A 12,502-nucleotide genomic window follows, 5' to 3' on the forward strand; every position below is an offset into this window, starting at 1 on the left:
CTGGGAAGCTTCCTCCTATTCCCCCGCTCCGCTGTCTTTCAAATGACTCTACACACACCCTGCGAACGAAGCACAGCGAGAGCTCAGGATCAGCTCTTTAATAATGGCCAGCGACATCAAGTACAGCTATTCCGGTATTTTCTCCGACAGCCAGGTTACTTAAGCTTCTGCTTAAATTTCACAAATAACCTTCCTCTCGCTATTACAGAACATGCTGACAGATTTCACTATTTTCATCCCTTTCCTCCCACAGAAGTCTGAGGAAGATTTATGGTGGCAAGGACTGCAGGCTGTGCAGCCTTTTGCAAATCTCTTTTCGGTCACTGGGATAGCCCTTACCATGTGCATCCATCCATATACACCATGATGTGATTAGGCTATTGCAGTTTGGGCACTCGAGCTTCTCATCTGCTGCATGTCCTCTTCACTAGTGTTGGGATGCAGTCCAACAAGCCCTACTTAAAGCTGCAGAAGCTACTGGCAAAACAAGCCTTTTTAGGAAGTAGGTTTCCTAGGTCTTCCTATACAATTCAAAAGGGATTTGAATGGTATTTCTCAGATCCTTCAGAAGTCACTGGAGCTGTGGATTACGGACACAGACTTTTTTAAGATATGAGCATAACATAACACTTGCTTAAGTTGTTCACAATATAAAACTTCATACATTAATCTGTCTTAGTGAGCAGACCACTACTTTGAAGTTATCTGTGTGCTAATAATGTCAGTCTTAAAAATACAAAGTATTAGCACACCCTAGCTGGAGCAGGTTCCTCTCCCAGTGAGTTTTATAGCCCACATCCCCATCAAATAACAGGAGCCTGGCTTTATCAAGCATTTCCTCTCTTGTTCTAGTTTTGGGAGGGTATTTAGGATTTGCCAATACTCTGTGCCTCTCTCTCCTGGGTTTCAGGGAACTCACCAAGACATCTGGTCAATATGCTTTTTGTTAATTGAGAAACAGCTTATGAAAATAATCACAACACGAATGCTGTTGCAGTAAGACACGGCTTTTCTCTGCATTTCCTGTTCTCGTCAGGTAGGGTCAAAAAGAAGTTTCAAACCCCTTGCTGATGCACCCCCTCTTGAGAGTCTTGAACAAAGCACAGCTACAAGTCTTAAGCTACTGCAATTTTATAATGCATTTCTGCCGTGCTTATCCACCGTTAAAAGGCATTTTACCAGTGAAACGAGCGCAAATTTTCATTCATCATAGAAATTCAGCACAATTGTTACAACTACCTGCCTTGTTCAAACAAGGTTCATAATTACAACGAATCTGCTGCTCAGGTATTAAATATCATGTTACTGTGCTTAGCTTTAGATATAAATACCTGTCCATCATTTGCATTAATAATTTAGAGAAAATTGTCTTGAAAAAATTCTCAAGAAAATCTTTTCTTAAAACAAACCCCCAAACCCACCAAACCCTTTTATTCTCTTTCCTCTGCATTGACCCAAATTCTAATTTTGTGACATGTTCATTTAAGCTGACATGATTCGTAACAAAACCTTCATTATACAAGACAGATAGAAACAGAGCTGTCTTTAACAATGAATCACAATCCTAAACTTTACGATTCACCCAAGTATCTCTTCTGCCAAGGAAGACCAATGTGATAAAAAAGCTGAAGAATGGAAATGTAAATAGTAAAGCTGTGAAATAAAGCAAGGCATGCTTTAAATGCTTTTAAGATCAGACACCTAACCAGTCGGTTTTAGTGCTTTCTAACTTCTGTTTTTTCCTTCAGATTTAATTATCTTTCTAGCTAAAATCTGAACAGTAACAGACTACGATGTTCAAAATAAGCTGCTAATGAATGCAGTCAGATGTGCCTTTTCCCTGGTGTACATTCCGATTCTTTAACACATTTGCTGATAACGCTACGCGTCACAGTGTCTGTGCGTGGGCAATCAGATCAGAAATAGGACAAACTAACAGCACGGGCAACATCCCCTAGCACTGAAAAAGAGGGACTGAGAACTGTTGCCACATACAAGAATGCAATTACTTGCTCTACCGAGTACCGACACAAAACGAAAGGACAATCCACGGGAAGGCAAAGGGCCGAGATTACTTCTATAAGATTATTGTTTCACTTCGACAACCAAAAGTAGATTACCACAAATAGATGAATGAACGTGTGGTATCTGCATTCACGGGCACGAGCAATTTGAGAGAAAACTCTTTTTCAATTGAAAAAGAAATGCTGCTATGCCTACAATTTTCACAGTATGGTAAATATTTCTACAGAAACCACCAACAAGCAGCTAAATGTACTGTTCAAAATAGCTGTATTCCAGCATCCCATTATAAATTCAGATTCATAATGTTATACCAAGTGGATTTCATATTTCAGTGTTGAGCATGTCCTGCTTTTGGGGTGGTTAAAAGGACTGGCACAGTAACAGCTCAGTCTTTTCTGGATCTAGAGCTCAAAATAATCTTTAAATAAATGATTTTTAGTACAGAATTTTTAACAATGTATTGTCATGTAAAGTTTTCCATAGCCTGTAGAAACTTTATTCACTAGAAGGCAAGGATTCAGGAGGGAGCTAAGAATTAGCAGGGAAAGGGGCAAAAGCCTCTTCCAGTCTTCCTTCAGAAACTGGTGAAATCTTCCTGCTACCGTCCAGGGCAGAGCTCAGTCAGGCAGATGTTCGCTTTCAGGTCAGCTTCCCTTCAGTAAGCACCTTGCATGGAGTCAACTCTTGTGCAGGGGAACAAAAAAAAAAACCCAACGTGCAGCACTGAAAATTCACATGTGGCTATTTTCATGGCAGAATTCGAAATGTAAGAGGGGAAAGGGAATCTATCAATGCCCTGTGTAGGAGATAACCTAGATAAAACAAATAAAACACAGCATCCGTGTTCAAAATGCAATTTTCTGAGGTGCAAAGTAAATAACATCTCAACTGATAATCTCTAGAATTGCAGAAGTATGTTTTCTAAAGAGAAAGTTACTTTTGTGCAAAAATTCAGCTTCTACTTCCAAGTCATATTCATTGTAAAGATGTTCAGGAAACAAGAAAACATTTTACTTTTCTCAGCCTAAAGAAAAGCTGTACTAGTTTATTTAGCTCCTACAGAATATCAGTTTACATTACCGAGCACAAAAGTAAAAGATATATTCAACACGTTGCCAAGTATTAAACCACTGAGACATGATACATAATACACCTGGGTTTGAAACTTAGATTTTACGTTACTTTACATCCTTTACATCGATGGGAAAAAAACCTGGGCCAAAAAAGGCTCTGTCTTTAATGCCTGTAACTTTCACCACTGCAACAGGCTAGACAATACTTAGATTCATATTCAGGCACTTGGACTGAGGCACAAATAATCTTTGGTTATCCAACTTGACTAACTTCCTCTGTGAACTCTACAATAAAATTTCTACATTGGATAGACAATAAAAAGCAGGAACAAACAAAAATCCTCCCTAACAGCTGATGTCAGAAACATTTACAGAATTCTCCCAAAACCACCCGCTTTCTTCAGCCTTAGCTGCTCCCAGGGTTCCCAATTAACAACCGCTCGCCCTGCCACTTGACCACACTACACTAGAGAGCTGCCTCCGTTCTGTCTGCTTGCGGGAACACGACTACTGCTTGAATACATCGTCCTTTGCCAGATCGAACTCTGTGTAGCACCAGAGGGAAATTCTGCCAGTCTGTTTTACCAGATTTGAAAACTGTATGCCCAGTGATTCCAAAACCATGTATTAGTCCCTGTGTGTGCGTACTGCACATGACTGGAGTTACAGTTAGAAAGAAAGAAACTCTCTTTTGACAGACAAGGATAATAAAAAACGATTTGCAAGCACTACAGCTAGCTATCCTTCTTCATTAACTGACTTTGGGGCAAAGTCAAGAGATTTAGGTACTACCACGCAAGTACAGAAGACATTTTGTACTATCTGAATGCCTGCCATCAAAGACAGAAATCTTATTTTCTCAGGCTGTAATCCGAACATATCCTCCAGAGCCGCTAGAAATAGACTGTCCTGGTGATAGACCTTAGAAAGAATTACCACAGTCAGAAATCTTTTGTATTAGCAGGCAATACCTTCAGGTTTCATTTTGTGGTAAGCCCTAAATTGATCTCCTGTAACACTTTCTGAGTAAGTGGTAGGAGTTACTATCTTAAGATTTACTCTATGACTTTTTAAAGCATACCATAACCTCCTCTAATACTGCAAGGAAGTTAATGACCTGAACATTTCACTTCTGCAGTTAGCAGTGTCCTTGCTCCGGAATTCCACGATCTGCTGAGCCAATATTGTTTTAATGGATAGGAGTTTGCACTCAGAAAAGGCAAAGGAAAAAAAACCTTCCTGGAATTCAGGGTTGACTAGTAGTTCAAAGCAATTCAATTACTGTAACACAGTAAGTAAGAACCGCAATTATTTTCACACTGAATTTATTTAATGCACCTAAAAAACCCTTCTCCTGACTATACTTAACAGTCACACATACACAATATTGTTAAACCCACAAAATTCTCTGTGAAGACAAGTGACAGTAAAGTTTGATTTGGATGCAAAAATTATTGCTTATGAAATGGCAATGGTGGAAAAACGTCTGGATCTTCGGGCTCGAAGGGTCAGTGGTTTTGAAGTCCAAGCAGCAGCTGGTGAAGAGCACTGCACCTCAGTGGTGAATTCCAGGGCCAATTCTGTTTCACATCTTGAACAACCTGTTCAGAAAGCATCCCCAGCAAGTCTGGGGACAACAGCAGTTGGAAAGGAGCAGGCAATACCTACCTGGAGGGCAGGGCTGCCATTCAGAGGACCCTGACAGCCTGGAGAAATGGGCTGGTACGGAACTTTAACAGTGTAAATGCCAAGTCCTGCATCTCTCATGCTCCCGCTGCTCTCTATAACTACCTAATTCGAGGGTGTAGAGAAGAGAGCGAGCCAGACTGTCCTCAGAGATGTATAGTGAAAGTGTAAGGGGCCACAGACAGATAAGATATTAGGAAAAAAAATGCAGCGGTAGGCTGGACAACGACTGGAGAAAGTGCCCAGAGAGGCTGTAGGATCTCCATCCTGGGAGATGCTCCAAACATATTGAGACACGGCCCTGAGCAACCTGCTCTAGGTCCTGCTCCGGGTGCAGGCTTGGACCAAGGGACCTCCACAGCGTCCTTAGAGCTCAAAATTATTGTAGGGTTCTCTGAGCCTAAATTTTCAACCAAACACAGGGTGCAGAAGTCTTACATTTGGTCAATATATTCGGCTATACCCATAAACACGCCTTCACATCCTCGCCGCATGTTTACACAACCTTCTTCACAAAAAGCAGCATGTAAAGTCACCCCATCTCTTTTTTTTTTGTTCTTTTTGAAAACATACCTTCCACAAACACTTCTGCAAACTTGCTTAAGGTAAGGCTGGTGAAATAAACTGAACAAACAATACCATAAAATTAGTGACTAATGTGGTATTTGTACTTAAAAAAAACTTAACACTGATATTTTATGACTAAAACATTTGCCAAATACGGGTTAGGATGCACCCTGCCTTTCTAGTGTTCAGTATTTTCCTTTGCCAATGCACATAAAGATAGACAAATTAATGTTAGGTTATAATGAATCAAATTTGAGGCATTTTCCACACCCGTGCAGCTATAGGTTTCTGAGGAATAAATGACAGAAACAAAGGGTCTAACCTCTCGCTTGTAGCCCAGGTCCACAAGTCTCATGTGCTCCTGGACTGTCTTGGCGCACGTACCACGGTACTAGCTGGCATCTGCGCCACTTGTGGGTCTTCCACCTGAAACGAGGAGGGAGCAATCAACTTCAAACAACCCAAACAACCCATCTCAACAGGCAGCCACCAAACCTGAGGCAGCACCAGTGCTAGATAGTATTAGAAACCACTGTAAGCTGTTGCTTATTGTTACTAACTGGTCACAGACAATTCACAACAAACAGTAACAATACCATAAATTTTTTCCCTCTTTCCTGTTAACTCTTTTTCTCATTAGGCCATTAAGAACACAGGAAAGGAAGGAGGAGGTGAAGGAGAGAAGAGAAAGCAAACCATATCTATTTTCAACGATGTGAAAGCACAAAGGTACAGGAACACTACCAAATACACACCCACTACAAACCACAATACAAAGATTATACATTAATACAAAGCATTAACACACTTATACAGGATGTGAGACAGAAATTTCAAAGAATACTATATAAAATAATAAAATTATATGACTTGAATACCCGTTTAACAAAGCACTCCTTTGCTAGAGACTTACATCTGAGCATGCTCAGAGTATTTTACCAGTCAACGAAATGACACACTAAAATTTGAAAAGTGGATTTAGCAAAGTGACTTGTTAAATAAGGATGAGTTTTAAATACTAGCACACCTTAATAAACCTCCCCTATTTCCCTTCCTTCCTTTCTTTTTTCCTCCCATCTCAGTGAAGAAGATGTCTTGAAATTTCCCAAATACAGTCCAGAGAGAAGACTCCAGGGATGCTTTCTGGTTCATGCAGTATTGGGAGTAATAATTAAGTTTACTTTTGGCAGTAGATACTGTCACATACAGGTGTTAGTGCATTTCTTTCTCTCTTCCTTCTTTCCTCTTCCCCAGGTCTTTTCTTTCACGCCCTCCCAGCCCTTGGGCATGCCTTGCAATACAACAACAAATAGAGTAATTCTGCCCTGCTTAAAGCACAAACAAGTCTTGGAGTTAGAGACAAAGACGAGGTCAGATAAGCCAAGTCTCAGGATTTTGGTTTTGTTTTCTCAAATTTCAAATTATATGATTACAAGGGTAAAGTTTTCACAACAAACAAATTCCTTTGCTAAGCTTCATCTTCCAAATTCTATCCCAAAAGGAGAAATCAGAAGCAAAAAGGAACCCCAGCTACAGCAAAGTGTTGTGACAGCAGGTCTGAATGACTGCGAGGGTGCCTCGGGCCGTCCTAGAGCACCCTACAAATGTGGAGCCAAGTGAGATCCCACACAGCGTGAATATGGGCCCAGACCATATCAAAATAAAACACAGGCAAAAAGAACTTGCAAAAACCTTTGATAACAAATGCAATATTGTGCTGCTTAAATTATTCTGTCATTAATACAAACCGCTGTGAAACTTTTACAAAGTTCCCTTCTGTGCTGCAGAATGAGCCAAGCTTAAAAACAACCAATCCAGGTAACCTGGTAATTGTTACATCTCTGAAACGATCCAGAGTTATCTGAATTACTCAGAGTGGGGAGGGGTGGGGGCAACGCTATGTCCGCAGATCATGTTTAAAATGATCTCAATGGTTTTGCACCTGAAGTTTAACTGCAACCTGCCTCTGCGGGCCTGTATCTGAAACTACGGCACGAGCCAAGCTGAGTGCGCCAGCCCATCTGTCGCAGCACGTGCACAGGTCAGAAAGATGCTCAAGGAAATACAGGGAAAACGTGTTTCGTATTAGTTTGCGTCACAAAATGTAAATGACCTCATCTACCCCTCCCCAGCAACTCTTCTTTCTGCTCAGCACACTGCCATGCACTAACTCGGGCAAAGTTTGGTGCTGAAGATGCTAAAGAGGAGCAGCCAGCATTTTAAAAGGTAAAACTCTGACTCTGGTATTGACTAGAAAAAGAACTCGAGCTATATTCCTCTGATGTTTGGAGCACTGATTTTGGTAGCTTCCCAAGGCTCTTTTACGTCCTTTCACATCTTTCAGTTACCTACTGTGTGATCTCCTAATGAATTTGCAATGATAATTCTTACCATATGAAAGCAACACATTTCTTTAATCTTAATTTGTTTTCAATAAAATAAGTTTAATTCTATTTGTACCTCTGCAACAGCGAGTAGTTTCATGGGAATTAGGTGGAGAAACACAACATTGGCTTCCCATAAATACGTTTGATATTTATTATTCATCAAAAAAAAACCCAACTTTTGTTTATTTTCTCAAGTAAATCCAACCAACACCTTCAGAATTTTCTAAACTTTGTCTGTATCAACAGCGAGATGTTGTCACACCTCTAGACCTCCCCGTGTCACTCAGATGGACACCACAAAACTCCCTGAAAATGTTCTTAAGCAGTTACTGTTCCCACCTGCTGGAACAGTCCTCGGTGTTCTCTGATGAAGATTAGGTCAACACAGAGAATTTTGTCTATTAGGGGATATAGCAAACTGTGGACTGTCTCAGGGCTGACAGGGATGGAACGACGGAGGATACAGCCCGTGTGGCACAGCGTGGCAGCAGAACTCAGCTCCCCCAAACGGATGAGGCTGCATTTCAGTGCTTTGGATGATTTAAGAAAGGAAGATTTTTTTTTTTTCAAGCGTATAGAATGTCAAAATAGTTGCTAGGAAAGATTTATCCTGGAAAGTAATACCTAGTTGTTGCAATGTTCCTGCAAAAGAACTGGAACAAAATAAACCAGCGATTCACTACGGGCCCAACCGAGTCTGTGTACCTGTTCTGAAACCCTGATTTAGCCGTGTGTCCTGTTTTTCTGCACAGTGCCTATCAGAAAAACTCCTCCTGTGAGGAAGTGGAATTCATCAGGCTGTAGAGCCATGTCTGAGCTGCCTCTGGTTGGTTCACACTACCTGTAGCTATAGCAGACGGGAGAAGCTTCACATTCCTTTTCCTCGAACAACGAGTCTGGGCACTCTCGGCCACCGTTGGCGGGGAGCTGGATGATGACGCGGTGACGGGACTGCTTCCTTACTGTGACACCCCCTGCAAAGAGCAGAAGAGCTTGTTTCTCCCACTACTACATAGCGATGGCAGTAATTAGGGGAAAAATGGGATTTAACGTAACAGGTATTTGAACCAACCGCTATAACATTGACGCGCTACTTTGTCCATAAGCAGAAAATCAAGCCTAATAGATAAAACACTTTAATCTCAGCTAAAAGCCAGGCAGCAGAACTAAACAGAGAGCAATGGCAGCAACACTGCACAAATGAATATATAGCTGAAATGAATACACAAATCAATTAAAATTAAACCAGCACAGTTTCTGCTACACTTTACAGTTTCAAAGTGTAAGCTTGCCCTAATCATTTGCATGTAAATCCAGAAACAGAAATTCCACTCTGGAATTAATTTACAGTTTACAGTTTTAATTACTGTAGTCATTTATTATTAATGATAATCAGTAAATAGTTCCTGTAGAAATTTTGATTTCAGTCATCTTCATATACCATTTCTTCAGGCAGAAAATTAAAGGAAAAGCCACAAATCTGTTTTAGTTCCACGCAATACTTAACTCACAAATACTGTTAGGTAAAAATCTTGGGGTTTTGGTCCGTTCCCCCTCCCCCCGAGGGCTGTAGCACAGCCATTTGGCTGACTGGGTTGATACCAACTTCGGGTGGGTTATTGCAGCAGCTGCAGCTTGTCTGAACACAGACACGGGCTGGACCACGGCCAAGCAAGTGTAATTAGGAGCAAGCGGCAGGAGAATCCCGGCGGTGGCTCTCCACCACCTGGCCGCTTTTCAGCGCCGAGGAAACCCTCCGCTCCCGAGTCAACCAGCTCCAGGAGATGCCAGGAGCTGGCACCAGGGGCAAGCCAGACGCGCAGCCCCGCAAAGCGGCTGACCAGCTTGCTGACACAAATGGGTAAACCCCATGAAATAAAAACTGTGTGTGTAGCCTAAAAGGAGTCTGACTCACTGAATAGACAAAAATGCCTGTACTTGTTACTAAATACACTGTTTTACAGAAGCCTACATGCTAGTTTGTAGTAAGTATTAGTGAAGATAAGCTGATTGCATCCAGAACTTTCTTAAAACCTGCAGAAACGAGACCAGAAAAGGATGGCGTTTTTATCCAAGACGATCTGCCCCAACAAAAATATTACAGAAAGAACAATTAATACTGCTGTAAAATAACACAGCATTTAATAATGAACAACTACTTCACAGGTTCAGATTCAACGGTCTTAATTCTCTGTTCTTTTTCAAAGGTTATGAATTTAATCTTCCTAACCCTTTTTTTTATTTGTTAGAATGCCCTAAGCACTAACAGGAATTACTGCAAAAATGCCTTTATGCCCGTGTCCTTTACCAAGCATAAAGAACTGGCTGTGACATTCGAAGAGTGTGTATTTGATGTAACAATATCTTACATTCTGATAATATGGCAGCTGTGAGTAATCACCATGTCCCACACATGGATTAGCACCCTGTGGAACACGGAGGGTATTACAGAGCCTGCCTGTAATAGTACATATTAGAAAAACACCTCCTGTTAAGCTTAAAAGAGAAAAAGAGATAAGGCATAAAAACGTGGGCAATATTAAGCCAGTCATCACTTTCACTTCATGTATGATCACAATGTAATAAAAATTCAGGGGAGGCCTGCACTGGTTTTAAGAGCTTTGCCAAGTGTATTAAAATGGTATTGGAATGTACGTTTAAATCAGTCCATTAACAACAACTTAAAGTCTGCTGATTTTTATTAACTTCCCTTCAATTTTCCTTGGAGTAGGAGAAACCAGACAAAATGATATACATATGCATATCTATCTATCTGCCTACCTACCTACCTATCTGCTGGCATATAAAGCCTCAGGTTTTTCTGACGAACAAGCAGCACATGCACTTTCAAAGAGCAAACCTGACCATTTCATAATCTGATAATTCAAATGCTACAATTGTACAAGTATCTGTTTTGGTGTTACACTAAGAGGTATGTGTCTACTCCACGACTAGTTATTTCTTTATCAGCCGAAGATACAAATGGGAGTTTGTAACGAAAAAGTAGGCAAAGTGGAAAAAAACCCCAACGAAACGGGTGAATAAAGACAATATATAGAAATAACTATTCTTTTCAGCAAAAACGCTATGTGCCCCCTGCAGCTGCTGTACCAGCTATTGCATGTCCTCTGTCAGAAAGAGATGTGTATAAGCATTCTGCCAAAAGTGGCTGCTAGTCTAACTCCTTTTTTTTTTTTCTTAAAATCTGTGTACCAGCACACAATGGATAAAATTACCTTCTTCACAGGAAGAAGGACACAATGTCCAGTCACTGAACGGAGTCACAATGCAGTCCTTCCTACAGGGAAGCAGACAAGGCCTCACAGTTTCTGGTCGGAGGCTCTCGGGGCATCTAAAAATAAATTAAAAAAAAAAAACACAATTAAAAAAAAAAAAAAGACCCATTAAAGAAGCATTATCAAACAAACAATCATTCTGCAGGGAAGTGGTGAATCACAAGAGGTACTAAGTGCCTGCAGGCACACAGGGGGAGTGCTGGTTACCTAGAATCCACCAGGATGGAGCACAGAAATAAAAACTATTAGCATTTAAATACATCTGGTGAAAGCAAGCTGAAACTGGTGCACCCTGAACCTGGGGATTTAACTTTAAAAAAACCCACCATTCCTCACTCACCATTCCAGACTCTGCCTTTTGAGCGTTATTTCCAAGCTTCCAAATGATTACGAAGAAAAGCCACCTAGCTTAGCTTAGCAAAATACATTTTTAGCTCTTCACAAATTTGCCAGAAGCATAAACTCTAGAAGGAGGCATATTTAAACCAAACCCCACCACTAACCCAGGAACCAATAGGTATAAGCTGGCCATGATTAGGACAGAGACCAGAAAAGGTTTGAAACTGCAGATCTGTGAGACTGTGAAAGACTGTCAGAAGGGACAGAAAGCCTGGCTTGTTTTAGGAGGAGGCTTGATCAGCATATAAAAGGGATTATGGGACTGCCACATATGGGACTCATTAACCCAGGTCATTTTCCCCATTCTGTGTTCCTGTTTTTTCATCAAGGACAAACAACTCTATGCTGCAATACTTGTTCTCAGAATGACGCAATAACTCTTGCGGAAGTACCGCAAATCTTTAAAATGACTATTGCCCTCAAAGTGTACAGGCTGTCAGAGGAATATGTAAAGAGGTAAGAAAAATATCACTTCCATATTTTGGAGCTTCTGGCTCATTACAGAAAACCATCACTGTGACTAGCTTTTCCTCTTGTGGCTGCTGGGCATCTGGGACCAGAGAGGTGAGAGATCAGTTTTATATTTGGATTGGATCAGCTGGGGAAGCTTGCCTTGTGTGAGGCATCTTTTTTGCCAGGCTGAAGGGAACACAGGCAAGTCTAACAATGAACCACCGAGGAAGTGTGGTCTCCGTGGTCAGTGGAGAACTATGCTTGTGCGGTGCAGGAGGAGGAGGAGGGGTAAAGGGGAATAACAGTTGAGTTGTAGCTTTACAGGAACTTATTCTTCAGCAATAACACTCGCTAGTTCACTATTTCCATTGGTTGTCTCTGCATTCTCCTTTCAATTCACATAAACTTTTCAGAGTACGACCCATTACTGTGAGCCAGTACCAACTTCTTGGTGCCCTCTTCTAACGACATCTCCACCCTTTCTCTTTTCTCCCCTAAAATACCAACATGAAAGACCATGAAATATTACAGCTACAGCAACATATATCTCCATCACCTCTCTCAAAGCCCTCTCTACGTTTTTAAGTCAAACTGTGCCTTGTTCCTATGTGATTCA

At 41.1% G+C, this 12,502-nt stretch overlaps 1 protein-coding gene across 1 annotated transcript in view; it reads right to left on the reverse strand.

The window, feature by feature from the left end:
* The window catches only part of THSD7A (thrombospondin type 1 domain containing 7A), a 199,314-nt gene that overhangs the window by 49,641 nt on the left and 137,171 nt on the right, over positions 1–12,502 (reverse strand). The window contains exons 10-12 of the mRNA XM_086467984.1: positions 10,975–11,090; positions 8,580–8,712; positions 5,674–5,777 (exon numbers count right to left, since the gene is read on the reverse strand). Of these exons, the coding sequence (XP_086324110.1) occupies positions 5,674–5,777; positions 8,580–8,712; positions 10,975–11,090 (353 nt within the window). The remainder of the gene's footprint in view (positions 1–5,673; positions 5,778–8,579; positions 8,713–10,974; positions 11,091–12,502) is intronic.

Source organism: Leptosomus discolor, chromosome 7, assembly GCF_034619465.1.
Source record: "Leptosomus discolor isolate bLepDis1 chromosome 7, bLepDis1.hap2, whole genome shotgun sequence".
Taxonomy (NCBI): Eukaryota; Metazoa; Chordata; class Aves; order Leptosomiformes; family Leptosomidae; genus Leptosomus; species Leptosomus discolor.